Source organism: Hylobates moloch, unplaced genomic scaffold (genome assembly GCF_009828535.3).
Source record: "Hylobates moloch isolate HMO894 unplaced genomic scaffold, HMol_V3 SCAFFOLD_14, whole genome shotgun sequence".
Classification (NCBI taxonomy): Eukaryota; Metazoa; Chordata; class Mammalia; order Primates; family Hylobatidae; genus Hylobates; species Hylobates moloch.
In genome coordinates, this window is record NW_026652289.1 from 52,523,922 (window position 1) to 52,551,283 (window position 27,362).

The 27,362-nt window shown below is 53.7% G+C and overlaps 1 protein-coding gene across 7 annotated transcripts in view; it reads right to left on the reverse strand.

The window, feature by feature from the left end:
- Window positions 1–4,937: 4,937 nt before the first annotated feature.
- Window positions 4,938–27,362, reverse strand: part of TMEM266 (transmembrane protein 266) — a 144,808-nt gene continuing 122,383 nt past the window's right edge. For 5 of the 7 annotated variants that reach the window (XM_032176077.2, XM_032176073.2, XM_032176074.2 and 2 more), the window contains 3 exons: window positions 17,835–18,024; window positions 7,623–7,685; window positions 4,938–6,178 (listed from right to left, as the gene is read on the reverse strand). In XM_032176077.2, coding sequence (XP_032031968.1) covers window positions 5,610–6,178; window positions 7,623–7,685; window positions 17,835–18,024 — 822 coding nt within the window. In that variant the 3' untranslated portion in view covers window positions 4,938–5,609. The remainder of the gene's footprint in view (window positions 6,179–7,622; window positions 7,686–17,834; window positions 18,025–27,362) is intronic. The other 2 variants (XM_032176078.2, XM_058427300.1) reach the window with 1 other exon arrangement.

Consider the following 27,362-nt stretch of genomic DNA (forward strand, 5'->3'; position numbering starts at 1 on the left):
TGCTTTCTGTTTGTGTCTCCCCTGAAACATTCTCAAAGGGTTTTCCCTTCTGTTACATCATTAGCTATCCCAGCAGCCTTCGGGGTGGGAGGCACAAGATCATTCCTGTTGTACACGGGGAGGAAGCCGGTCTAAGGATTTGCTTGGAGCCTCATAGCTAACCAGAAACAGGGCTGGGCTGAGAATCCAGTCTCTGCCACATCCTGTGCATAGGTACAGCGGCACCTGAGGTGGGAGGCATGGGAGAGAGTGGGATGAGCAGACCTCTCTCCAGCCCTGAGATGTCCATGGTTTGGCTGTTTCAGCCCCCAGAGTTGTTGGGGGTCCTTGTGAAGCAACTCCACACAAGTGTTGAGTGGGGCACAGGGTACTGTCAGCTTGTTAGAGGGATTCCTTGGGCCCAGATAATTTGTCAGCTCCAAGAGTGGGACCCCAACTCTGTCTTCTCTCTTTAGAGGTAACTGAATAGCACCAGGGAGGAGCGTGGCGGCAGCACCAAGGCGGGAGCCATGCTCTTCGACTCTGGCTTCCGTCAAGAGCTGTCTCGGAAGGAGAAAGGAGCTCCTGAGTTGAATTTCAGGTGGACACCCACCATGCTAAATAGAATTCCAAGCCACTAGCCTCTAGCCACACAGGTTCCATCCCAATACTCCTGTCTGTGGGACTTGATCTGAAAAGCCACACTTTGGTTGGGAACCTTGCCCAGGGCTAGCTGGAGAGGGGCCTGTTGTGCCACTCAGGAAAGGCCTTATGGCTCCCTCATCCTGGGTGGGCTTCGGGCTGGGGCTGCAGACTCTGGCCCAGCTCCCCGGTGGGCCAGTCACCAGCACTGCTGGCTCTGAGTCCTGATTTCTTACTTTGGCTTTCCTGGTGGCACCTGGTTTGATTCTGGGCAGCTCATCTCACATCTGGCATGGCACATAAACCAGCCAGACCTGGGTTTGAATCCTGCCACTACAGCTCACTAGTTAGCTGTGTGCCCTTGGGCAAGCCCCTGAATGAGTCATTCCATGGCTGTTTTCTCCTCTGTAAAGCAGGGAAGACAGCGCCCACTTTCCAGGGCTGTGCTAAGGAGGGAAGCCTGTGAAGAGCACCTGTCACAACAGGCAATGCCGATGTGGGAGTCACTATTGTTACCACCCTCTTGTTCTAGCAGGAGACAGTGGCTGTTACCAGACCCTCCCTTCAGGGACAGCCCGATGACTCCTCTGGGCCACCAGAGTGGGTTCTCTAAGAGGGTGCAGAAGAACAGGGAGCCATTTCCCAGAGCTGCAAACCTCCCAGGGAGTGCTCAGGCTCCATCTCCCTCAGCCCCCAGCTGCCCGCCAGCCATAACTGTAGGATATGGTGCCCAGGGGAGCCATGAAAGGCGAAGCTTTTACCTCCATCTCCTGCACTTCAGGCCCCCAGGCCCCACCGTAGGACTTGCTGTGGGATGGGCTGGAGGAAGGCTCTTGAGTCTGCAGAAAGGACTGTCATGTTCGTGGCTCTGGCATCCTTCTCTATGCTCTTGGTGCCAGGCACAGCCTTCCTGATGTCTCATGCTCAGACACCACAGGCTGGAAATGGTGGCATCTCCTCCAACGCTCAGCTCCCCCAAGTCCCATCAGTCAGGTGTCCCCAGCGTCTGCTCCACCACTGCTGCCTTCATCCTGCCTGCCCGTGTGCAGCCTTGTTCCCTCTCTAGGCACGGGCCCCTCCCTCTGGCTGCTCCTCTGCAACTACCAGAAGACTCTGTGGTAGCCCTTCCATAGCACTTTATCTCTAGGGAGAACATCTGGCTCTGCCTGGCATCCAAGGCCTCTGGTGAGCAGCCTCACCTGTCCTTTTCCAGGTTGCTGTCATGTGGTCTGTTCCCCCTCCTACCCATGCCATCCTCTTCCTGACACCAAACTTGTCCCTGTTCCCAAACCCTGTTCCCTGTCTAGCTCACTGCTGTTCCTCTGCTTGCACTGTTGTCCCGCCACCCTCCTCCTGACATTCCTTCCTTTTTTTTCCCCTTTAAGTGGTTTAACAACTGACTTCAAGTCAGGGAGACAATCAAAAATTCCCTGCTCACATTCTCTGAAGTGGGCCAGTTTTGTAGCTCACTGTTGAAACTACCCCTAAAAACTGCTCTCCTTTTCCACGACAAACACAAGAGTTGATTTGGTATACTTACTCTTTTAAAATCGCCTTTAAATGTTTCCTCCATTGTGAGGCCTTCAGATGTCCCCAGGCAAGTAAGTTGCTTCCTCCATCTGTGTGTACTGTCTTACGCTGTGACTGTTGTGGACTCTGGACTTGGGGACCGCTTGTTATCTCTGTCCCCAGCCTCTATCTGTGAGGCAGTTCCAACACAACATGAAGGCAACAACAAGTGCTCAGCAGGGTCTCACCTCACAGCAACTTGTAAATACCCCAAGAAATCCGCTTTTAAATGTGGAGTTCTGGCCGGGCCCAGTGGCTCATGCCTGTAATCCCAACACTTCGGGAGACTGAGGTGGGCAGATCATTTGAGCCCAGGAGTTCCAGACCAGCCTAGGCAACTTGGCAAGACCCCATCTCTACAAAAAAACACAAAATTTAGCCAGGCATGGCAACATGCACCTGTAGTCCTAGCTACTTGAGAGGCTGAGATGGGAGGATCATCTGAGCCTGGGAGGCTGAGGATGCATGAGCCATGATTACGCCATTGCATTGTAGCCTGGGCAACAGAGCAAGACCCTATCTCAAAAAAAAAAAAAAAAAAAAAAAAAAAAAAGGCTGGGCATGGTGGCTCACGCTTGTAATCCCAGCATTTTGAGAGGCCAAGGCAGGTGGATCACCTGAGGTCAGGAGTTCGAGACCAGCCTGGCCAACATGGTAAAACTCTATCCCTACTAAAAATAGAAAAATTAGCTGGCCATGGTGGCGCCCGCCTGTAATCCCAGCTACTTGGGAGGCTTGAGGCAGGAGAATCGGTTGAACCTGGGAGGTGGAGGTTACAGTGAGCCGAGATCACACCACTGCACTCCAGCCTGGGCGAAAGAGTGAGACTTTGTCTCAAAAAAAAAAAAAAAAAGTGGAGTGCCTATAAAAACAAACAACAAAAGAAAAAAAAGTGGAGCTCTCTAGAGACCCATTTCCTAGAGGACAAACTGAAGAGAACAGCTGCCACTTGCCTAGCATCTTTCCCATGGTATCCCTCCCCATCCTGTGGTTCTTCCCTGGAGTAGGAGTCCCCAGCAGACGCGAGTGCTGGCAGCCGGCCTTGCAGCTCCCCCTGGCATGGGGCCAGGTTCATGTGCCTGTGAGGTAGCAGCACTAGCCGAAGAGCTGGGACAATGGAGCTCTGCAGAAGGCCAGTCACAGCTCAGCAAGGTGAGCCTGGAGGAGGAGGGTGGCCATTTCTAGTCCAGTGGGTGGAGATCACCAGTTAAGGAGCCCACTGGCTTCTGCCCTACAGATTACAAACCATGTAATGCCCTCCAGCCCATCAAATGGCAAAAGCCAAGTGACTGCTTTGCTTCCCAAAGCTCTAAACCCTGGGAACCCCAGGGCCTGGCATGGTGCCAGCAGATTTGGGCCCCAGTTTCAGGGCCTGTCATTAGAGTTCAACCTCAGAAAGTTTCTTCAATCTCTCTGAGCCTCAGGTTCTTCAACTGTAAAATGGGGTTAGTGATACCTGCCTCACAGCATCACTGGAAGGGTTAAAGGAGCCCATGTGAGTAGGGGCCTTGGCCCAGTGCCCAGTGATGGATGCTATGACAGTGCTGCTGGTGATGCCTCAGGACAGCCACTCTTGCCCTTTGCAAAAGCTTCCCCTTGGTAGGTCTTCTAATTACACCCCAAGAGTGACTCAGTTGGATGTTGCCACCTTTAGCACTTTTTTTGACAACTGTTCATCACCCCATGAATCAGGAGGGTGCTCTTTGCCAGCACGTGGTAATTTCCTTCCCTTTCTTCCAATTCAGCCATCTTTCCCAAGTGGCTCCATGCCCAGGCCTGTGGGGTTCTAATGGGGCTCAGGCCTGCTTGTTCTTCAGGACCAGCCTGGGAGGCAGGCAGGGAAGCAGATGCTGACCAAGCCAGGGAGGTGGTGCACTGTCAGATGAGTCCAGGGGGGACACAGGAGCTCCAAGGACACCCAGCCTAGTGAGGGCAGGAAGGACACTCTTACGGTGAGAATAACCCAGACCAAGGTAGAGGGGAGAAAGAACAGGCTGGACAGAGGCATGGGAGGACAGCCAGAGGGGCAAGCAAGCCAGCTCACGAAGGGGCTGAGTCACACTCAATGTTCTCTCGAGGCAATGGGAGCCCTTTAAAAAATTACGTCTTCTCGCTGGGCACGGTGGCTCATGCCTGTAATCCCAGCACTTTGGGAGGCCGAGGCGGGCGGATCACAAGGTCAGGAGATCGAGACCATCCCGGCTAACACAGTGAAACCCCGTCTCTACTACAAATACAAAAAATTAGCCGGGTGTGGTGGTGGGCACCTGTAGTCCCAGCTATTCAGGAGGCTGAGGCAGGAGAATGGCAATGAACCCGGGAGGCAGAGTTTGCAGTGAACCGAGATTGCAGCACTGTACTCCAGCCTGGGTGACAGAGTGAGACTGCGTCTCAAAAAAAAAAATTATGTCTTCTCTACTCCCCTCCCCCTCCCCATATAAAAGAAAACATGATGGTCATACACACAAAACCCCTTGGAGGCTTTTAAGCAGGGGCGCTGAGGCTTAGCTGCCTGGGAAGATAAACTGGGGAGGGTGAAACCAGAGGCTGTGCAAAGAGGAGGCCCGCTGCAGTCCAGTCTGGCAAGGGGCCTGGGTCTCAGCAAGGCAGTGAGGGGGGCCAGGGACAAGCAATTTGGAGGGTGGAATGACCAGGATTCACGACTGCTCATAGGGCGCATCTGAAACTGGGTGGATGGTGGTGCCCTGGCTGGGAACCACTCTGGATGCCTCACCTGGGCTAGCAAAGGAAAACCTCCACCAACTGGGAGTCTCAGTGCAGCTGGTTTTTATTATTAAAGCCAAGGTTGGAAAATGGTTGTCCCTCTGCCCCCAGGACCCTCCCACCCACCTCTAGATTGATCCCTTTATATCCTGTGAAGGTGAAAACTAGATTTGTCTTGAAGAGACTCAGAAACGCTCATGCTGGAATGAGAGAATGAGGACAAATGACATAGGCTCAGATGGTGGTCTCCGTGTGATTGTGTTGGACTCCACCCAGGATTCCTGGGAAAGACGGCTTAGGGGTGGGGCTGGACAGCCCCTGCTCACAGTGCTGTTCCCTAGAGTCCGGGGTGGGTGTCAGGAACGAAGGCAACGGAAGAGGCTGAGCTGGCCCCCCCGCACTCTACCCTGCTGAAGCTGGGCCACAGGCTGGTTTTTGTAAAAATGGTTAAAAAGAAAACCCAGCCACGAGCACCACCCTCCCCTGAGCAGGGCGAGAAGAGGCGCCAGCTCTGGGCTTTGAGGTCTGAAGCTTGTGGCCTCCTGGCCTGGCGTCGCCTCCCTGGAGGCAGGCAGCACCCTGAGGGAGGCCAGGTGGGCTCCTGGGCCCCGCATGTGGCCCTTGGCAGCCTCCAGGGTCCCAGGAGAGCTTTGAGATGGCTGTCTCCCCTCCTCCCACCCAGCCCATGGCAGGCTCTAGGCCTCAGGGACCCTGTGCAACTTTTGCTCTTTGGATTCCAAAGATCTGAACTTGTCCTCTAGCATGGGCACAGTGGGCTGGAAGTGGATGACAGGCCTGATCTGAAAGACAGTGAAGCCCTCCTGGTTCTTCTGGTTGAACAGACTTACCCTGTGTTCCAGCTCAGGGCTGGTTTGGGCCGAGCCCGCTGGGCTGGGCCGGGCGAGGGGGGCTGGGTCCAAGGCCCTCTGGGAAGGGCAGGGGTCCTCCGACAGGGAGGACAGCAGGTCCTGGACTGTGGCCTCCTCCACCTGCTGCTGGGGCGGCAGGGGAGAAGGGCCAGGCTCAGAGGATGGCTCCTCGCGGGCAGTGCTGCAGTCCGTGGAGGAGCCCAGCGTCTGGCTGTTGTCACTCTGGGCCCGGGTCACTGAGCTGCGGGAGGCACTCTCCGAGGTGGCGCCGGTGCCATTACCGCCGAGCTTGAGGGGCATGTCCAGAGAGAAGAGGTCCGAGGAGATGTTGGGCTGGTGGATGTCTATTGCGGCCGTGGTAACCATACACACAGCTGGCTCTGGGACACCACTGTCTGCAAGGTAGGAGGGGATCTTGGTCACACTTCAACCTCTGCCACACCTGGGGGCCCTGAAGAGAGCAGGTCTGAGCCGGGCGGTGGGCAGTGAGTGTGGCTAGGCTATAGGAGACCGTGCCTTTGTAGAGGGAGGCCTTGGTAGAACTCCCTCCCAGTTCTCCAACATCACTGCCCTGCTTTGAGGGGGAATTATGCCTCATCTTGTTAAGTGTAGGCATGTGACACGCTTTGTCTTTGGCCAGTCACCCATGAGAAGTGACCTGTGGCACTTCCGGAGAGCTGGTGCTTTACCCTGGCAAATGTTCTAGGATAGATGGTGACTGTTCTGTCAACTGGGTGCTGGATTAACAGTGATGACCCAGGAGCAGAGCCCCCAGCCAACCTGCAGTGGGCTTTTGTGGCTTTGTTTAAACCATCGAGATGCAGGGTTATTTATTTGCCACAGCTGCCTAACCTAGCCCATCCTAACTCAGGAAGCTTGGTGTGCCAGGGCAGGGAACTTGGATTCCATGGTCTGAGGAATGACTCAGTTTCAGATGGACTGGCAGGGGTGGGGGCTGCGGGGTGGGATGATCAGAGCCTGCTTAGCATGCATCACAGGATCAGAGGATGCTCAGAGCTCTTTGCTCTAGGTGAGATATACCACGGGGCTGACCTACAGAGGGTGCAGGGTGGGGAGGTTTCTCCCCAAAGTTGTGGAGGACTGGGAGAGAGGTCTGGGCTGGAGACGGTGGTCTTTTAAACTAGCATATTGGATGAGTCCTTAGGGAGGCTAAATTGTGGAAAACAAAAAATTCAAATGCATTATTCACATGGCCAACATAATATTCTAGCCTTACAATGGAGCATACAAGGTTTTGGGGGCTGTGAAATTCAAACTCAAGAACTGCATGTGGAACCCAGAACTGGAAAGGGGGCTATGGAGAAACGAGACACCACAGGCCTCAGCATTATTTTAAAATTCAATTTTTCCCATAAGTAAAAACCACTGGGCTTCCCTGAGGTTTTTTTCAAGTGCAAGAACATCCAGCAGGAATGTACCCAAGACCTGCTGCTTCTCATGCCCAGGGGTGCTGTGGCACCTCATCCTCCACTGTGCCCACCTTGACATGTGTGCAGGTGGGGGGCACTGAGGTCACTTGGAGTTCTGGATTCCAACCCCCTTCCAATTTCAGGGTTCCACATGCAGTTCTTATGGGTGATCACAGAGCACCCCTATCCTGGCACCTGCAGGCTCAGCCCCTGGGGACCCCTAGCTCCAGTGCTGGAGTTTGCTGGAAGCTGAAGCTCCGATATTTTAACCTTGAGCACTGCCTGCAGTTATGGTTCACAGGCACCAGGTGATAGGCATGCTTTGAAGCCAGGCTGAGTTGTCTCTGCTCTTGGGTTTAGGGGTTGCTGGGGTTCTGGCACATGTAGAACAGCCCCAACCCAGACTTACCACTGCTGGGCCCATTGTAATACTGACTGATGTAGCTGTTCATGTCGTCCTTCACCGTGGCTTCTACAGAGGTGGGAACCGAGAAGGGTGAGTGCATCAAGTTCATTCTCTACCCCTTATACTCCTGTCCCCACCCCCACGGCCACAAGAGAAGGCAGCTGTCTCACAGAAGCCCTTGGTGTTTGTGACGGGAGCTGCCTCCTAGTTCTCCATGGGGACCGCCTGTCTCACCTGCCCCAGGGGCTGGACTGCACTGGGTGCTGGGGGACCCAGGTTCTGATGAAGCATCTGCCTTAGTACTGACCTGGACAGACCCCTTCCCCTCTGTCCCCAGTTTCCCCATCTCTGAGATGAGGGGTATGGAAATAATTTCTCAGGGCTTTTCCTTGTCTGGATGGCCTGAGCCTTCATTGCCTAAACTTCTCAAGGGCACTGGAAACACTGCCCTCAGTAGAGAAGCCTTGAAATCCCATTTGCAGGAATACACAGCCAGCCACAGGGCTGAGGTGCCATCCAGACAGCCCCCCGTGGCTCGATCCACCTGAGGGCTCCAGCCTTCCATGCAGTATAGGAGCAGACCTGGTGAGGTGGGGTGCTGGGGATCTCTACCACCTGCACTGTTCCTGCACATAGTAGGTACTCAGTACATAATTACTGAGCAAGTAACAGAAGGGGAGGTGAAAAGCTGTCCATGTCAAGGGGGTTGGGAACAGGATCTTAAATATTGACCAGCCTGGGCAACATAGGGAAACCCCATCTCTACAAAAAAAATTTTAAAAATTAGCTGGGCACGGTGGTGCACACCTGTGGTCCCAACTACTAGGGAGGCTGAGGTGGGAGGACTGGTTGAGGCTGCAGTGAGCTGTGATCACACCACTGCACTTCAGCCTGGGTGACAGAGTGAGACCCTGTCTCCACATAAATAAGTAAATAAGGAATCTTGGTTCACCTCCTGAGAGGAGCAGGGAGGGAATGGGAGGAGAGTTGAGATTTTCAAAGTGGCCTGAGAGTGGGAGGAAAGCCAGGTGCTGGGAGACCCCAAAAGCCATCCTAAGAGCTGGGCCTTGTTCCAAGGGCAGTGAGGGGCCACAGGAAGGTCTGAACTTGGTCAGGTGTGGCAGGAAGACCAGAGACTGCAATGCCCAGGGTGGGGTCAGGCACCAGAAAGCCCTCAGCATGGGAGGGCTGAGGGCTGTCCTCCCTCTCCTGTGGAAGTCTGGAAGTGCTCCAGGGCTGCCCCTAGAGTCCGAGTCTGCACCCCCAGGAGCTTCTCTGAAGAATGGGGTCAGCAGACCCACTGTGTTCTGAGGGCCCCTCCCAGGCCCACCTGTGAGCTGCAGAAGCCAGTCTGCCCTGACCCTGGGAGGCTGGAGGCAGCACAGAAGGGCCTGGCTCTTAAAAGCTTTTCTGGCCTCTTTTGATCTTTAAATGCCTGCAGTCAGAGGTGTGTTTTGCACTAATGCTGGGGTTGAGGGAGGGCCCCGGGCTGGCTCCAGGCCCTGCTCCTCATCAGCCAGCTACACTCTTCTTGCAGCTGGGCATCCGTACGCTGTGTGTACTGCCAATGCTGTCTAGCCTGGCTGCTGCCCTGGGAAGCCAGGGGTAACTGATCCCTGCGAGCTGGAGGCTCAGGACCCCCAGGCCCTGTGGGCCAGGTTGGAGGATCTGGTCAATCTTGGTTTTATCCTGAGACTACACCTGCAGGGACTCCAGAGGGCCATGTGACGTGAGTAGGACAATGAGCTCAGCTAAAGTATCCACAGACCAGCGAAACTTTAACCCAAGAGGCCAGGGTCCCAGATGCTGAGTTCTTGTCCTTGTGCTGCCACTGGCCTGCCATGGGGGCTCAAGCAGGTCCCATCCCCTCTCTGGGCCTCAGTTTCTTCATCTGTACCCCGATGGCGCTGGCGAGGCTCTTTCAGATTGTGATGGGGCCGGGCAATGGTTCTGAAGTTCCAAGAGGTGACAGAGTCACAGCGGAGTGCGAAGGGACTGGAGGCATCTTGGCCAGTCCCCAGTGCAGGAGTCCCCTGGATACCAGCCTGAGAGGGCTGTCTCCACCACAGCCTGCACACCTCTAGGAAGGGCACGCCTGCCTCTTTGTGGAGCAGCTCTGGTCATCAGCTCCTGGGCAGCTTCTCATTCATCTGTGCTCAGTGGAGTCACAGTGAGCCCACACCTTCTGCCATGTATTGAGCCCAGGAGTCCCTGCCTTCGGGGAGCAGTTGGGGCCTCCTGGGGACGTCAACTCCTGGTCAAACGGCCCATTAACATTTAATCAGGAAATGCCTACTATGTGTGAGGCTTACAGGTCCTGGTCCTGCCTTCCACACAGGTACCAAGGACAAGCCCATTTCTACTCACGGTCTATATGACAGCCCTTCCACCACCTAAAAAGCCCCTCACATCCCTCCTGGGAAGTCTCCTTTCCTTGGAAAGCCCCTGTGCATTCTCTACCCCTCCCTAGTTTCCCAGCCTTTCCACCTTGAAGGCTTCACTATGGGCTCCAGCTGTGACCAGAATGGGAAGGAGGGAAGGAGGGACTAGTGTTTACTCTCAAAGCTCCAGACCTAGGAGTCCACACTTCACACACTGATCTCCCTGCCCCTGTGCTGCAAGGCCGTGATTATTGAATAGACTGTGCCAAGTGCCCCGAGATCCAATGTGATCACACTGCCCTAATGCACCCTCACATCCTCCGAGCATGTTCAGAAACTGCCCTCCTCTGCCAACTCATGTGGAGCTTATGGCCAGCACGGACGCCCAGGTCTTCTCTGCAGGAGCTGAGGCCAGACCAGACCTTCCCCGCCCTGTACTCATTGTAACCCCCAAGGAGGGCTCATCACCCTGGGCAAACATCAGCTTGCTGGGGTCAGCCTGCTGGAGACATCCTGAGTCCTGGCTCAGTCTACCAAGGTATTAGATCGTTCTCCTTTCTCTATGTTGCCTACATAATTGAGGAGGCTCACATCTTCATGCAAGCTGTTGATAAAAATAACCTAAGCCAGGTGACCTTCAGCCCAGACACCCCTCCTGAGCTTCGGACTGGTCTGGCCGACCGTCCCTGGACAACTCCTGGCTGGCCTCCAGCTACCTCTGACTCAACATGTCCAAAATAGAAATCGGTTTCTCCATCCTCCTCCATGGCCTTCATCTTGGTGACTGGTTCCTGGCACTTTTTAGTGCCTGTCTCTCACCAACAACTTCCACCAAGTCTGTGACCAGTCTTAGATCGGACTTCATGGTTTACCCTTTGGACTCCTGCCCTGCCTGTGGGTTTAATGAATCAGATCACTTGCTCCTGGGATGTGCCTGACACAGAGCTGAGGTCCCTAGGTGGCCCTGAGGGGTCTTTTCAGTCTGCACTTGCTCTCCCTGTCCCTACTCCCTCTGCTCCAGACCTGGACCCATACAGGGCCTCGGAGTGAGCTTTAAGGCCTGAGTCTGACAGCCAGGCTGGCCTGGACTTCTCTAACGGTGCTGATGCCAGGCCTGCCTGTTGTCTGTGTCACGTAGGCTGGTGGATCCTCTTCTTCCAGAACTGAACACTTGGGCTGCGGTTCTGTCTTCACCCACAGAGGGGGACCAAGGGCCTTGGAGGGCAGAAGCCACATTTTACTCACTGTCTCCCTAGTGCTTGGCATGGAGTTTGGCATATGCTGAGTGCCATTAGGCTGGACTGGACAGAAGACTCTGGTTGGATCAGAGGCCTGTGGGACTTCCCAGCCTCCACCGCTACTCCAGGGAGCCACGGAGCCATCACACACTCAGCAGGAAGTCTCACTGCCCACCCTGGTTCCTCCTACAGAGAGACTGGGGGGTCTGGGAGCGAAGGGGTGGCAGGGGAGGCAGACACAGATGTTTATGGCCGGGAACGAGCCACACTGTTGGCCTCACACGGGGTTGCCCACCTTCCATCTAAGAATAAGCCCCTGCCCCGGGGGTTTGCTTTGATTCAGCCCTGAGAAGCCCTAGAGACATGCAGGAAGAACCCACAGGGGACTGCGCTGTGCAGCCCGTGGAGGGGCAGGAAAGAATGGGCACAAACACAGGCTTCAGAACAAAACAGACGCAGGGCCAACCCGGCTCTGCAGGGCACGTGCTGTGTGGCCTTAGGTAGATCCCTTAGCCACTCTGAGCTTCAGCTTCTTCATCCATAAAATGGGGATAGCAAATGCCTACTCTGCTGGTGAACAGGAAAGACTCACTGAGATCCTGAATGTTTAGCCCGGGGCCATCCCTTGCCTCCGTGAACCCCTGGCTCCAAAGTCTCAGTGCTTTCTGTGGCAGCTGCTCTCTGCTGCCCGGCGCCTTTCTTCCCAGGGTATGAGCACTTTGCAAACCCAACTTGACTAATCCTCCTAAAGCCCATCAAGTGCAGCGGTGCCAACACTCATTATATGGGTTTTACTCCTTGGGTGGAGCCCCCGACCTGCCTAGCAAGGAGGCAGAGGTGGAGAGAAAGGGTGGTGAGTCAGCTGCGCCAGGCTTCCTGGAGGTGGTGGGGACTGGCCAGGCTGCATGGACTGTGGTGTGGCAGAGGGGCATGGGGTGCCAACCACATGCCCTGTGCAGACCCAGGCCCCAAGGCCCAGGGAAAGGCCCTGATTCCTGGTTTGGGCTCCTGCTCCTAAACTCCAACTTGCTCTTCCATGGCTTGGCAGCCCTCACCAAGGGAGGGCACTAATATTCACTGAGCACCTACTGTATATGAGGGATGAGAGCTGTGCATATGACTAAATACTTAATCCTTCTCAATGAAGAACTTCTGCACCTGTTTCATTTTGGAAACACTAAAACTGAGACAGGACCAGCTACATAATTTCTAGGTCCCTTGTTTAAAACATATTAAGAATTTCAAGAGGGTAACAGCAGAGCAGTGAACCAAAGTTAGGGCCCTGTATGACCACACAGGTCATGCGTCCATGAAGCCAGCCCTGATCACAGAAGTAACTTGTTCAAAGCCAAGTTGAAATTCAAACCCAGACCTCAGTCCTAAACCCATGTCTCTCCGGTTGCTTCAAATGCTACTTCGCCTGAGGCTCTTTCAGATCTAGTCCTACAGCCCTGGGGTTCCTGAGGTCCCCCATGTCCGGGTCAGGCCCACACATTTGGAGACCAGTGAAGAGCCTCGCCTTCATGATTAGCCAGGCGCGCTCCTCTCCAAGGACAAGCACTGGTGCCAGCTCAGCTCCCTCCCCTGGGGCTGCCTAGCAGAGGGCAGGCACAGAGCAAGCTGGCCACATGCACCCCTGCAGCAGTGTCTCTGGATGCTGCAGCAGCGTGGGGGACGCGAAGGTTCCCTGTGATATATGGTGAAATCCGTGGCACTCCCACCAGGGGCTGTAATTCCTAAGTTATGGGCGAGCTTCAAGACTAATAAATTTGGGAGAGAAGTATTAATGACTACACAGGGGCACTGTGAACTTGGCAGGCCCCAAAGCCTGGAACTCTGCAGCCTAGGTTTTAAAAATGATTTGTGCTAGAGCAAGTCTAAACAGAAGCTGCTTGGCGTTGTCTGACTGTGACCTGCTGGCAACTGTTGAGACTGTGGAGCCGCTTCCTCCTCACGGCTGGGGCTGGCACCCCGCCCTCCTGGGCTGCCCTCCCCCACCCTGCAAAACACACGGCCCTCCCGAGGCTCTGTGACTCACGGCTCATGTCTGTAGGTTAATCCCTGGATTGTCTGTGTCCTGTGCACGAGGTGGGCCTCAGAGCCTCGCTGGCCTGAAGGTCACAGTTAGTTAGCAACAAGCACTGCCCTTACTTCATCTCCAGAGTAGCCTACAGTGCTCTCAGCTTGTCCAGCCATAATTTCTAATGTCATGAAAATCCCTCCCTGGACACAGTTCCTGGTCAAGGAGAGATCAGCTGGGGGATGCCCTGTGTCCCTGGATCATGCGAGGCTGTGAATCACGTGTGCCCCTTGTCAGCCCTGTGTTCTGCCCTCTGCCTTGGAGGCACTGTCTTTGCTGTTGATGCTGTGGGGCTGGCTGTGAAACGGTGTGCCTAGGCTGGGGCAGACAGCATCCACAGAGCCGGGAGGTACCCAGGGGACACCCCAGAAGAAGCAGGGAAGAGTGGGCAGGGGGACCCCAGGGCTGGACGGAGAAGCATCTGCACCTGCTCCCAGGGTGCATGTCTGGCACCTCTATGGGAGGCCTGGGCCTGCCCTATCCAGATATCCCCTACCTTAGTTTCCAGGAGGGTGAGCAGGGACACTGCAGACCCCGTGACGTCCTGCTGGTGACACATAGCTGATCAGTTTCCCCCAAGTGGCCTTCGACTCTGACCCGCTTTCTCCCTTCTGCCCCTGCCTCCCTCCTCCTCCTCCTGGAAGTTGCCCACTATGGGGGCTGCAGAGAGAGGGGGAGCAGGAGGGCCAGGCAGGACTGAAAGCTTCAGAGCACTCCTACAATGTACAGGAGGATTTTAAAGGCTTGGTTTGTTTGTGGAACCTCCAAGCCCAGATCTTGGCTCCCCTGTGGGCTCAAATGTGGCATCGGCGTTCAGGGTCTTGTAGGTCATTGGCTGAGGGACAAAGGGCTGTGCTGTTAGCTCTAAAGCCAGTGACCCTGATGAGAGAGACAGGAGGTGCTGTGGAGAGCGGCTGTACCGGGAGCGCTTAGACACGCCGAAAGAACAACACGGGGCAGGCCCAAGCCCCAGGTGAGGTGCAGCCTCAAGGTGGGCTGTGGGCAGAGCCAGGAGGCTGTCACAGAGGAAGATCCAGAAATGGGCTGTGAGATGGTAAATCTGCTCCTTTCATCCTTAGGAAGCCAGGTGAAGTGGGCAAAAGTTGTTCCCACCTTCCAGAAGAACTTTCAAAAAGAATAAGAAGATGGATTCCATAAGCACCAGCCTAGGGGCTGAAAGCCAAGAGTGGGGTTTCTGGGGTGGACTACTGCTGACTGGCCTCAGCTCCCAGAGAAGACGCAGGGCTCCACACCAGAACAAGTGATGTCAGAGAGCCTTATTTTGTTCTTTGATCAGTTACCGGCTTGAAGATTACATTCAATGCAACAAACTCTATGGAGACCTGGCTGAGGCAGGCCCTTTAGTAAGTTTAGAGGGGAGACACACACAAACGCTTCTGGCAGCGGGGCAGGACCCGGACCTGGGAGTCAGTGTAAGGTTGCCAGGGAAGGGTGTGGAGATCTGGGAGCTTACTCTAAGATGGGTTCTAAGCATGAAGAGAAGTCTGGGAGGCAGGTTGGGCCATCCCATGAACAACATGCAGAGACTCAGAGACCGTACAGCACATTTACAGAACTAAAGGTTGTTCCATTCCTCTAGAATGAAAGGCAAGCTGGGGTGGAAGGAGATAAGGCTGGGGAAGCAGCCCCGGGCAAGATCATCAGGGGTCTTATGTGCCTGCCCCCTCTTAAGGGTTGAATGGGTACCCCCTGTTCATTCATATGTTGAAGCCTTAACCCCCAGTACCTCACAATGTGGTCTTACTTGGAAAGAAAGCAGTTGCAGATGTCATTAGTTAAGATGAGGTCCTTATATGACTGGGGCCCTTATAAAAAGGGGAAATCTAGAACCAGACATGTGCATAGGGAGGACGCCATGTGCAGATGAAGGCACAGCAGGGTGATGCTACTGTAAGCCATGGACGCCGAGGATTGCCAGCCACCACCAGGAGCCAGAGGGAGGCCTGGGACGGATTCTCACTCCCAGCCCCTAGAGGGAAGCAACTGTGCCCAACCTTGATCTCAGGTTCCAGCTCCCAGCACTGTGAGACAATACACTTCTGTAGTTTGTGCTAGCCAGTCTGTGGCATTTTGTTATGGTAGTCCTAGCAAACTAATCAACCAGCCTAAGGGGCGTGGGCTTTTTCCTGAGGGACACAGGGAACCAGGAAAGGCGGAAGTCAGGGAGTGGCATGAAAGATTTTGGAACAATCACGGTATGGTGGGGGAGGGGAGACTGCAGACGGGAAGGGAGACTGCAGAGGGCAGGGAGCTGGGCAAGGTCCAGACATAACAAAGGCTGAACGATGAAGATGAAGAAGGGGGCTGTTTCAACTAACCAAGAATTGGCAATGGGTTGTGAATCAGGACCTACCAAGCCCTGGAGTAAAGACAGGAATCAAACAAGCTACAGCTGAACACTGATGATGATTGCGAAGTTCTGCACGAGGCTACAAAAAGCCTGTTGCCCAAGGCCGGGCTGCTGGGACACGTGGCTCAGGTGAGCTGTGTGGGTAGCACGTGAGGCTGGGTCAGCTATGAGCTCAGCCAAGTGGTCCCCACAAACTCAGGAGCCTACTAGCTGCATCGTGGGGACCCGGGTCTAGATTAAAAAAAAAAAGCAGTAGTGGCCCCCTTAACATTTCTGCCCTGGGCTTGCAGCGCCCCAGTAACTGCATTCAGTTGTGGATATTACTCTGAGAGGGACCAAAACACTGGAGAGCTCTGGGAGGAGGCAGTACAGCAAGAACTTGGAGAGCACGTCCCCTGAAGATTGGCTGTGGCAATGCAGGTGACGGTCCCTGGAGGAGAAACAATCTCTAAACAGTCTCAGCTGGGATGGCACTGCCTGTGCGTGAAACCCACAGCTGGTGGGGAGGCAGGGGCAGGGGACTAGGCCTCAGTGCAGTCTGAGGAAGAATCTTCTTACAGGCAGAGCCATGTGGAGGTGGGGTGGGTTCCCCAGGGAGGTATGAAGAACTTATTCTTAGAGGAGGGCGAGCTGAGGCTGCATGGCTCATGGCAGGGAGTTATAGAGGGGATTCTCACATCAGCTGAAGGGCTGGACCCAGAAGTCCCCTCTAGCCCCCAAATCCTATGTTTCTAAGATCTGAAGATCTCTCAAAAGAGTGGCTGGGCACAGTGGCTCATGCCTATAAACCCAGCGCTTTCAATGGCTGAGGCAGGAGGATCCACTTGAGGCCAAGAGTTTGAGACCAGCCTGGGCAAAACAGCAAGACCCCATCTCTACAAAAATAAAATAAAAACATTAATTGGGTGAGATGGTGTACACCTATGATCCCAGCTACTCAGGAGGCTGAGGCGGGAGGATCACTTAAGCCCAGGAGTCTGAGGTGGCAGTAAACTATTATGATACCACTGCACTCCAGGGGTGAGACCCTGTCTCCAAAAAAAAAAAAAAAGTAACCATTCATTTCCCAAAAGCTGTTTGTTTGCAGTGTTGCAGTGCCTTACAGCTCTCAGAGCTTTCTCACACCCATCGGTTCCTCATACGTCCTGTGAGGCAGACAGAGCTGGAGTTACGAGTCCATTTTACAGAAGGGAACACAAGCTTCGAGTCATGGAGCTGAGGAGTGGCAGAGGCTGGAGCTCAGACCTCTTGCCTCCCGACCTGCTCAGCCTGCCCGGCTGTGTCCTCACTGCCCTGGAGGGGACACGGCATGCCAAGGCAGAGTGGCTCCTGGATGAAGCTGGGGTTTTGGGTCCCACGGCCCGAGTTCGCAGCCCAGCACCGCCATTTCCTGGCTTGGGTGGCCCCGTGCAATTCCCAAAACCTCTGAGCCTTGCAGCAGCCCTGTGAGGAAGCCTCAGTACTGCTCCTATTTGACAGCTGGCAAAACTAAGGCCCCAAGAGAGTCCCATCACATAACTGGCTGATAGAAGAGTTGGGATTTGAATCTCGAAATAACTCCCTTCCATACAGGACCCTACCCTGGGCTATGGCTCGTGTTCCCATCTCCACTAACATCACCGTCCCGTGAATTCTCACCGTCTGCAAGGCTCAGGCTCTGGGCTGCTGTGGCCCCGGGCCTGGACTTGTTTGGGCCCCAGTAGGTGGTAGTCCAGTAGGAAGCCCCAGACCTCTCTGTCTGGAAGCCTGGTTCTGCCACTTATTAGCGATGCCCTTTGGACGGCTTTCCTGGGTCTCGGTTTCCTCAGCCATACAACAGGAAATACAACAACCATACAACAAGAAAGTTACCGCACCGCGAGGACAGGGAAGACACCGCACACAATGCACGCCGGTGGCCACAGGCATGAAATGGGGACGAGTCATTTCTAGTTTGGGTCGGTGGCTGGACTACATGCTCTCTCCTGGGCTCTGACAGGCAGTACCGAGGCTACTGATCTGAGCGTGTCCCCCAGTCACGATTGAAGGAGGGGCACACACTGCAAGGAACCCCATCCACTCTGCGCACAGTCCCGGGGCGGGAGAGGGAGGCGAGGGGGACCCCCAGTCGTGACACTCTGGGGCCGGGTGGAGACCCGGGCTTACCTTGCGAGGGCTGCAGCTCCTCCACGACGCTCTCGGCCGCCGTCTCCTCGTCCCACGTGCCGGCCTCCACCACTTTGAAGCGGCTGCGCGGCTGGCTGAGCACGTGCGGGGCCTGGAGCGCCGCCTCACGCTCCGCAGCCAGGTCCAGGTCCTGCTGCGCCAGGTGCGCGCGCAGCTGCCGGATCTCAAACTGCGGAGGGAGACGGGCAGGGCTGGATCAGCGGCGAGAGGCCGGCGGGGGCCTCCAGCCTGACCTCCGGGCGCTTTGCTCCTGCATGGGGGCGGGGTGGGGAGGACTGAGCTGAGCCTCCCGCAGCTGGATGATTCCTTAGGAATCTCCCAGCATCGCGGTTCGCAAGAGCTTCTTAGGGTTGCGGAGCCTTTTCCAACCTGTGCGATCCTGCGTCTCAGGTGCCTTGCAGTCTGGCCCCCATCTCACGGATGCCCGGGAGAGGAAACGCAATGTGTTTCCTTTGTGGAAAGGCCACTGGACGGGGAGTCAGGAGCCCTGGGTGCAAATTCAGTTCTAGCTCTTCGCCCAGATGTGTGACCCCAAGGGGTGCTTGACAACATGAAAGCCTCGTTCAGAATAGGAAACCTCAGGACACCCAGGGCCCGCGTCCCAGCCTGGGGACCCCATCCTGGCGTCACTGCCCGCTGGTCTGAACACTGGCTCGTTTTCCCCACGAGGAGGCACCCAGGACCAGACCGATTCAGTCCAAGCCGTGTGGCTTCCTGGCCCTGTGGCCTTGAGCAAGTCCCGTCACCTCTCCAGCCTGTTTCCTTTTCTGTAAAATGGGATTTTCACCTCTTTGAGGACTTGGGTTGCTTCCTCTTAAGGGTTTTTTCCCAGGTGGAGTGGCAGCCTATTTGAATTTCCTGCATTGCATTTATCACCTTCTCATATTATTGTGAATTTAATGTTTTGTTGACTTTACTTTTACGAAGGTAAAACACACACACAACTGAAAGCATTCATGAACAATAGGGTGGCCAGGCAGCAACCTCGCCTTGTAAAAGCTGCACACATTTTAATTTTGTTTTACTTTCTGTTGGGGAAAGCTTCTTGGAAAGGCTTCCAGATACCTCTTGGGTCTGTGGCTGAGATGGCTGTTCACACGCCAGGGCCTTCATGGGACATCTGGGCCAATGAGAAGTTTGGGTCTGACATTGCAGGTCCTGGCCGCGGGCTCGCGGGAAGGAGGGCTTTCACCGCCACCTAGTGTTCCCCGCATGCCTCGCACCGCTTCTAAACGGAGCGAGTGGGGAGGGCGGACAGAATACCACGCCCGGGCGCCCTGCCTAGGAGGTTACCTACTTACCAATGCCGCCCAAATGCACCTCGCCAGCCCTGACCCCTCAAACTAGGGTGTCAGACTCTCACTGCCAATGCCTCCATGGCAGTATCACTTTCACAGGAGTTGCAAAATCAATCTGGTCAAAGCAGGACTCCTCACTGTCTCTCTAAACCTGTTCCTCAAGTGTTTTTATCTCATTTTAGCTGGAGCCAAAAATGCAATCACCTTCCTTGCTTCCTTGCTTTCCCTCACCTCAACATCCCATTCATCCCGCAAGTCCAGCAGCTATCCCGCCTCCCTCCACCTCCACTGCCAGCTCTGGCCCCTACAGCCGTGGCTTCTGCGTCCCTCTGCCATCGCTCCAACAGGACTCAGGGGGACTCTCCCACACCCAGGTCAGATCATGACACTCCTGTCCATAAACCTCGATGGTTCGCCACCCCACCTGGGAGATAGCCCGAGCTCCTCAGCCTTGGCTTACAAAGCACGTGCACCATCTGGCACTGCCCACCTGGCCAACTTCATCTCATCCTCTCTCCCGTGACCTGACCCCAAGACACAGTCCTTCTTCTGGTTCTGTAAAGATACCAAGCATGCGCTGGTCTCAGGGCCGCGTTCTCAGCTGCTTCCTCTGTCCCAGATCACATGGTGGCCCCCCCTCATAGGGGCCTTCCCTGACCCACCACCTAGGGCAGCCCCCCAGGCACTCAGTCGCATCAGCCTATCTGAATTCTCTGCATTGCACTTATCACTTTCTGATATTATTGTGTATTTATTTTAATATTTTGTTGATTTTACTTTTATGAAAGTAAAACACATAGAACTAAAAGCATTCACGAACAACAGGGTGGCCAGGCAGCAACCTGGCACTGGACAGCCTCCCAGTGTCAGTGTCTACAGGTTTGGTCTCTGGGACTGCAGGTTTTCAGCTTCCTGCCAGAGGCTATAATTTTGGTTGCCTCTGTGCTGGGAGTAGGGCAGGGGAATAAGGCAGAGGGTCCCACTTTTAGGGGGGAAGATTTTCATTTAATCCTCATTTTCAGCCCTCCACCTTTCCGCAGGTCCCTGCCTAACCCAGTGCCCACATGCAGAGCCCCCTGGTTCATTTTCTCCCGAGGACAAACCCCTTGACTCTTGCAGGGTGGGGGAGCTCAGTCTCCTGGTCATGCAGGATTTGGGAGGGTGTCTTGGGATCTCAAATATTATGCATGCAGACCTTTAGCCACCCCCATCCAGTGTCAGCTTCACAGTACACCTCCTTCCTCCCAGACTCTCAGGGGTTCCGAGGGGAAAAGTACCCCATTTCCCACACTGTCCTCCTCTGTGAGCACTTTAGTGACACATTCCCCACTCTGTTCAATCAGTTACCACTTTCTTGTCTAGTCTCCATTTCCTCTCAATTCACTAAAATCGCTTTCCTCTTTGTCCTGATGGACAAGACTCAAAGAGACCTTCCTTCCTTCCTTCCTTCCTTCCTTCCTTCCTTCCTTCCTTCCTTCTTTCCTTCCTTCCTCCCTCCCTCCCTTCTCTTTCTTTTTTTGAGACAAGGTTTGTCGTGATGGACAGAGCCGACCTTCCTTCCTTCCTTCCTTCCTTCCTTCCTTCCTTCCTTCCCTTCCTTCCCTTCCTCCCCTCCCTCCCTCCCTCCTTTCTCTCTCTCTGTCTTTTTCTTTCTTTCTTGAGACAAGGTTTTACACTGTCTGCCACACTAAAGTGCAGTGGCATGATCATAGCTCACTGCAGCCTTGTACTCATGGGCTCAAGTGATCCTCCCACCTCAGCCTCCTGAGTAACTGGGACTGCAGGCACATGCCCGGCTAATTTTTTTTATTTTTATATTTTGTAGAGACAGGGTCTTGCCATGTTGCCCAGACTGGTCTCAAACTTCTGGACTCAAGCAATCCTCCACCTTCCTCAGCCTCCCAAAGTGCTGGGATGACAGGTGTGAGCCACTGTACTTGTCCAAGAGATAGTTTCTTAATTCTTATGCATTTATGATTTTGTTCTTTACTATCATTCCATTGGGGTTTGGGGAAGGAAATCAGATAAATATTTGTGATCATGCCTGATATGGTTTGGCTGTGTCCCCACCCAAATCTCATCTCGAATTGTAGTTCCCATAATCCCCATTTGTCGTGGGAGGGACCCAGTGGGAGGTGATTGAATCTTGGGGGTGGTTACTCCCATGCTTCCTCATGATAGTGAATTCTCACAATATCTGATGGTTTTGTTTTTGTTTGTTTGTTTTTGAGACAGAGTCTTGCTCTGTCACCCCGGCTGGAGTACAGTGGCATGATCTCGGCTCACTGAAACCTCTGTCTCATGGGTTCAAGTCATTCTTCTGTCTCAGCCTCCCAAGTAGCTGGGACTACAGGCATGCACCACCACGCCCAGCTAATTTTTGTATTTTTAGTACAGACAGGGTTTCACCATGTTGGCCAGGCTGGTCTCGAACTCCTGGCCTCGTGATCTGCCTGCCTCGATCTGATGGTTTTATAAGGGGCTTTTCCCCCTTTTGCTTGACACTTCTCCTTGCTGCTGCCATGTGAAGAAGGACATGTTTGCTTCCCCTTCTGCCATGATTGTAAGTTTCCTGAGGCCTCCCCAGCCATGCAGAACTGTGAGTCAATTAAACCTCTTTCCTTTATAAATTACCCAGTCTTGGGTATGTCTTTATTAGCAGTGTGAAAACAAACCACCATTTTTAAAGGATTATCAGTTTACCTCTTGTTCAGCCCCCAGTGCTGTTCCAGTGGGGCAGGGATGGGGGGAAGGCATACTCCTAGCATGGCTGATTTCAAGCTACCAACCAGACACCCTGGGGGAAATGTGCACAATGGGTTCTCATGAGCAAGTGAGAGCTCCAGCGCACCCCTGCCACCCTCCACCCTCAGAATATCATCTGTGAACCAACAGGGGTCTTGTCTGTTGTGTTGCCTGGTATGCAAGAGGCATTCAATAAACATTGCTGAATACACGAACAAATCAATGCACGAAACCAGTTAGCCTGTTCAGCTCCCTGGCTTCAGACTGGGCCCTAAATCCAACCACCAACTGAGCTGCACCCCTGTCCCAAAGCTAAGACAAAGACTGAGGCCTCATGCTGGCTATGCACTGAGCCCTGACCCTGGTCACACACTGAGCCCAATGCTGGTCACAGACTCAGCCCTAACTTTGGGCTCACACTGGGCTCAGACACTGAACCTCGACAACCCAGCACTTAAAACACTCAAAGGTGGCTGGAGGGCTCACAGAGTGAGAAAGTGAGGCTAGCTCACAGGGTGCAAGCCAACCCTCTGGCAGCAAGGTCTCAGAGGCGACTGAGGGCCCATAAGGCAACCCTCCCAAGCTCTGCTGGGGGAGCCCCTCCTGCCCTGCTGATCTGAACCTCCCATGGGCACACCCAGCCCACTTTCTCCAAGGCCACTCATCGAGGCCTGCAGGCTAGCTAATGGCTTCCTGGCTGCTCTGAAGGGATGCATTATTGATGGCTTGTAATTGATATGGAGCTGCCCAAGAGTGTCCCGCTGGAATTCAGGCCAGACAGCCAGAGGCCAGGGCTTGCCCAGCCCCAGGCCCACACGTGCAGACGTAGGCACATACACAGAAGCAAGTTTCAGCTAAAGAGTTGAACTCCAAGTGTGTGGCAGTTCTCACGTTCATTCATTCAGTAGGAAGTCAAGTAAACCATGGTGGGGCAATGTTAACATTCTGTTACAGGTTTTGGAATGAAAATGCCTTCCTTAGCTTGCAGGTAAAACCTGGATAGCCCCAACAAGGGGGGCTGTCAGCTGCATTGCAGGGAACAAGTCACCTCTGAGAGCCAAGCACAGCCTTGGGGTGGTACTTATGGCAGGGGAGGCATGGTGTGTACAAGGGCCAGAGGGCCAGAAGGTAAGGGGCTGGGGAGCTCAGCCGGGGCCCCACCAGGCAGAGCCTGGAGCCACAGTAAGATGTTTTAAAGAACAACCAGAAACCACTGGAATCCTCTAAGCAGAAGGGTGGCGTGGTGGGAGTGGCGGTGCACAGTGATCCAGATGGGCATTTTGAAAGGACCATGCTGACCGCAGAATGGAGAACAGATTGGATGGGGCCAGAGTGGATATAGGAATGCCAGCTGGGAGGCTACTGCAGTAGTCCATGCCAGAGACGAGCAGGTATGGACGAAGGTGGAGATGGAGATAAGAGGAGGGATAAGAGAATTACCTTGGAGGTGCGATATCAGCACATGGCGTGGACTGGAATGGGGGTGAGGGAGCGGACAACCTGCTTAGGGGACAGATTTTGGCAAGCTTCACATCCAGAGGGTGTGGGGTGGCTGGATGCTGTCCATCTCGCCCTGAGAAGGAATGACTGACTCCTCAGAGGGGAAGCGCACATGGGCCAAATGGCTCTCGGCCCAGTCACAGGCTGGGACAGCCCAGCGGGGCTTCAGGAGGTGCTAGCGGGACCCTCAGAGCTGGGCTCCTGGCTCTTCCTATGCTTATCATGACCACATGTGCCTCCGCAGTGTTTCCCAGGGGCGCTAGGACATTGGGGCCTCATGAGTCAGATGGGGAACTGAGGCCCAGAGGTGGGAAGGAGCCTCCTGTGCTGGGAGGGTGGGGGAAAGGCCAGGACCACATGGTGCTTCAGAAGCAAAGCAGGGGCCGCAGCCCACGCCCCTGGCTTCCAGCCCCCAAGACCTTGAGGCAGGGAACTTGCAGTCTTATAGGCAAGATGGAAGTGACTCGGCCCAACGGAATCCAGGGCAGCTTGATGGTAGCAGGGGCCAGAACAGAAAGTCACCAGAGGGAAAAGCAGGGGCTGGAGGCTGAGCTCTTGGCCCATCACCCCTCCCTTGCCCTGACTTTGGGTGAGCCTCTTTTCTTCCCTGGGCCTCAGTTTCACTGTGTGTCCAATAAGGCAAATGGACTCACTGAATTCCAAGTCAATGACGAGCTCTGTACCAGCTCCAGGACCCCACCTGGAGGGAATGAAGTGTAAGTGCAGTTAAGGCTTGGTGCTGTCTTGAGGGCCATCCCCTCCTCCCTGCCAAAATGCCCCATTCCCAGAGAACCATCTCTTCAGAGAAGGATAACAGAATCCACAACCTCTAAAATGCATGATCAATGATGTGTAGCACACCATGAGAATCATTAATCATGCAAATAAGCAGAAAAACATGATTGGTTATCAAGCCATAAAACAGTTAATAGAAGCTGACCTGGGTAAATATTTGAGTGAACAGACAAGGACTTCAAAATAACTACAATTAATATGTTAACAAAAATAGGGGAGAAAGAGACAAAATGAGCATAGTGTTTCAGCAGAGGGTTAGACTCTATAAAAAGAATCAAATCAAACTTTTAGAACCTTGATATACAGTATCTGAAATTGAGTAGTTGGTTGGATGGGTTTAACAGGAGATTGGACATAGTAGGGTTGTTGAAGACAGGTCTATAGAAAAATATCAAAACTTACAGCCATTAAAAAAGGAGAGAGGGAGAGAGAGAGGGAGAATGAATAGTGGAGCAGAGTAGGATCTAAGAGAAACGTGAGACATAACCAAATGTCCTCAGGTACAACTGGCGCTCCAAGAGGAGAAGAATGAGACAGGTGCAATGAATAAAGAAACCATGGCCAAGAACTTCCCAAATCTAATAAAAAACATCAATCCACAAATTTAAGAAACTCCTAAGCAGAATAAACACCCAAAAACCCCACAGAAACCCACACGGAAGCACCTTGCAGTCAAACTGCTGACAACAGGAAGAAACACAACAGGACAGGGCTCCCCAGCGCTCACACGGGCCTGTGCCTTGGGAAAAGAAGGTGCATGGTGGCTTTGATGAAGCAAATCTTCCATTGGCAAACGGGCCCGGTGGGAAAAAAAGACCATCCCTAGGCTTGGGAAGAATTAAAGTGCAGTCACAGCCCTATTTAGTGCACATCATTAGCTTAAGTATTTCTAATCAGATAACCTGCCCAGATCACTTGGGATCCACAGGGAAGCCCGCAGTATGCATTACTGGAGTGAGTCCGGCCCCTTCTATTGGGGCCGGGCTTTTAATGCAAGCCCAGGAAGGGTCAGACCCACCGGGGCGGCAGGACGGGCACACCCAGCGCTTCTCCGCCTTTAATGGTCCAGTTGCGGAGTCCAATTGACACGGGCCTTGTCCTGATCAATGCACACTTTGGCCAGAAGCTCGATGGTATCTAATGCAATAGCAGTAATTCTGCTCCATCCTATTAGTGCTGTCTGCACAGACTGCCCTGCCTTCAAACCCATCTGCTGTTGGGATAGCATCCAATGTTTATTTCCATTAGTTTCGCCATTGTTGGTAACAATAAAAATCAGGAGACAGTTGCAAACTAATGATTTAGGAGCAGAGTAAAGCTGAGATCGACCTTGGCCCCTTTCCATCCACTGTGAAGATGACTGGTAGTTGGCCATAAATTTAAATTATGGCAAAAGGATAACATAAGTTATTCCTCTGATGGCTAATTTTATCAGCTAAATAGGCTTGTCATTAAAGCTATCGGCTGTTTTACAAATCACTTCCCATCTTAAAAAAAATTTCACTTCCCACAGTGGAGATCCTGAATAATCCAGGTAACAAAGGCTATTGTGCTGAGCCGGGGACTTGTGGCCTCTGTAGGAAAAGAAGGAGCTCTCTGGAATGAGCCAGCCTCAAGCACCGTCCCCAGAGCCAGCATGGAACCATGGCTTTATTCCTGCTATTCCTGCCCTTTGGCCCGTTTTCTGAGCTGCTAGCCCGGCCTCAAAGGCAAGTGACCCACGCAGAGCCATTGGCATTCTCTCAGGGGTCCAGAAAACCAGGGGGCAATGGGGTCCAGCGAGAGGCCTGGATGGGGAGATGGGCCCTGGCTCCCAATCAGACCACCCACCACCTCCCACGTCTGCTCTGGCTCCTCCATGTGAAAGACAGCGAAGGGGATGGAGGGAGGGGCATGACAGCTTCCTCTCCCCACATCTTCCTCCATCAGAAATGCCTACAGCTTGCAGGGTCAAGATTATCATCTTGTTTCTTCAGGAAACAGGCCAGGGAGACATGGCATTCCTCCAGGAAGGACTTTGATAAATGTGGCTGTGCTGCCTGCTGTAGTGGAACCGGGGAAAGGGTAGGGAATGTTGTGAGCCCATTGGCCTTGTTTTATGGGTTGGGTGACTGTGCAGGTGACTGTTTTCTTCTTAGGCATAAAGACCACTTCTGACAGCATCTGGTGCCCCTAGTTGGTACTGTGCAACTGACTTGCCAATAAAACGGGGGCAGAGCAATGTCACCATTTTCAGTCCTGGCCAATAAAAACCTGCTGTGCCCAATTCCTCAGCCTCACTTTCCTATCCACTGACTGGAGAAGATTCAGAGGACTTGGAGGAAGAAGGATCGGCCGGGCTTGGTGGCTCCCACCTGTAGTCCCAGCACTTTGGGAGGCCGAGGTGGGCAGATCACTTGAGGTCAGGAATTCGAGACCAGCCTGGCCAACATGGTGAAACCCGTCTCTACTAAAAATACAAAAATTATCCAGGCGTGGTGGCACATGCCTGTAATCCCAGCTACTCAGGAGGCTGAGGCAGGAGAATCACTTGAACCCAGGAGGCAGAGGTTGCAGTGAGCCGAGATCATGTCACTGCACTCCAGCCTGGGCCACAGAGCGAGACTCCATCTCAAAAAAAAAAAAAAAAAAAAAAGCCACAAAATGGAAGCAGCCTGGAGTCCTGAGTGACTTGTGTGGAACAGAGGGTCCCTCCACCCTGACCCATTGCAACCTGCATTGGACTATGATGAGAGTAACAAATGTACTCCTCCTGTGTTAGGACACAGATTTCTGGATTTGCTGGATGCAACAACTGGCGTTACTCACCCTAACTACCAGTGACTCAGGCAGATGTCTCTTTCTGGCACAGGGAAATGGACACTGAAGCGCTGGGTTTCTTTCCTAGTCCCTCCATGAAAAACTAAAGGATCTGGCCAAAGAACAGCCTCTCTGAGCCTCAGTCTTTCCATGTGAAGGGATTAATAGTACCCAGCCTGCCAACTTTCACCATCAAAGGAAAAATGAGCTAAAACATTGACAGTGCATTTGTGAATGAGCAACCATCATATAGATACATTTAGTATTATTATTATTATTATTTTTTGTGTGTGTGACTGAGTCTCACTCTGTCACCCAGGCTGGAGTGCAGTGGCATGATCTCAGCTCACTGTAAGCTCTGCCTCCCAGT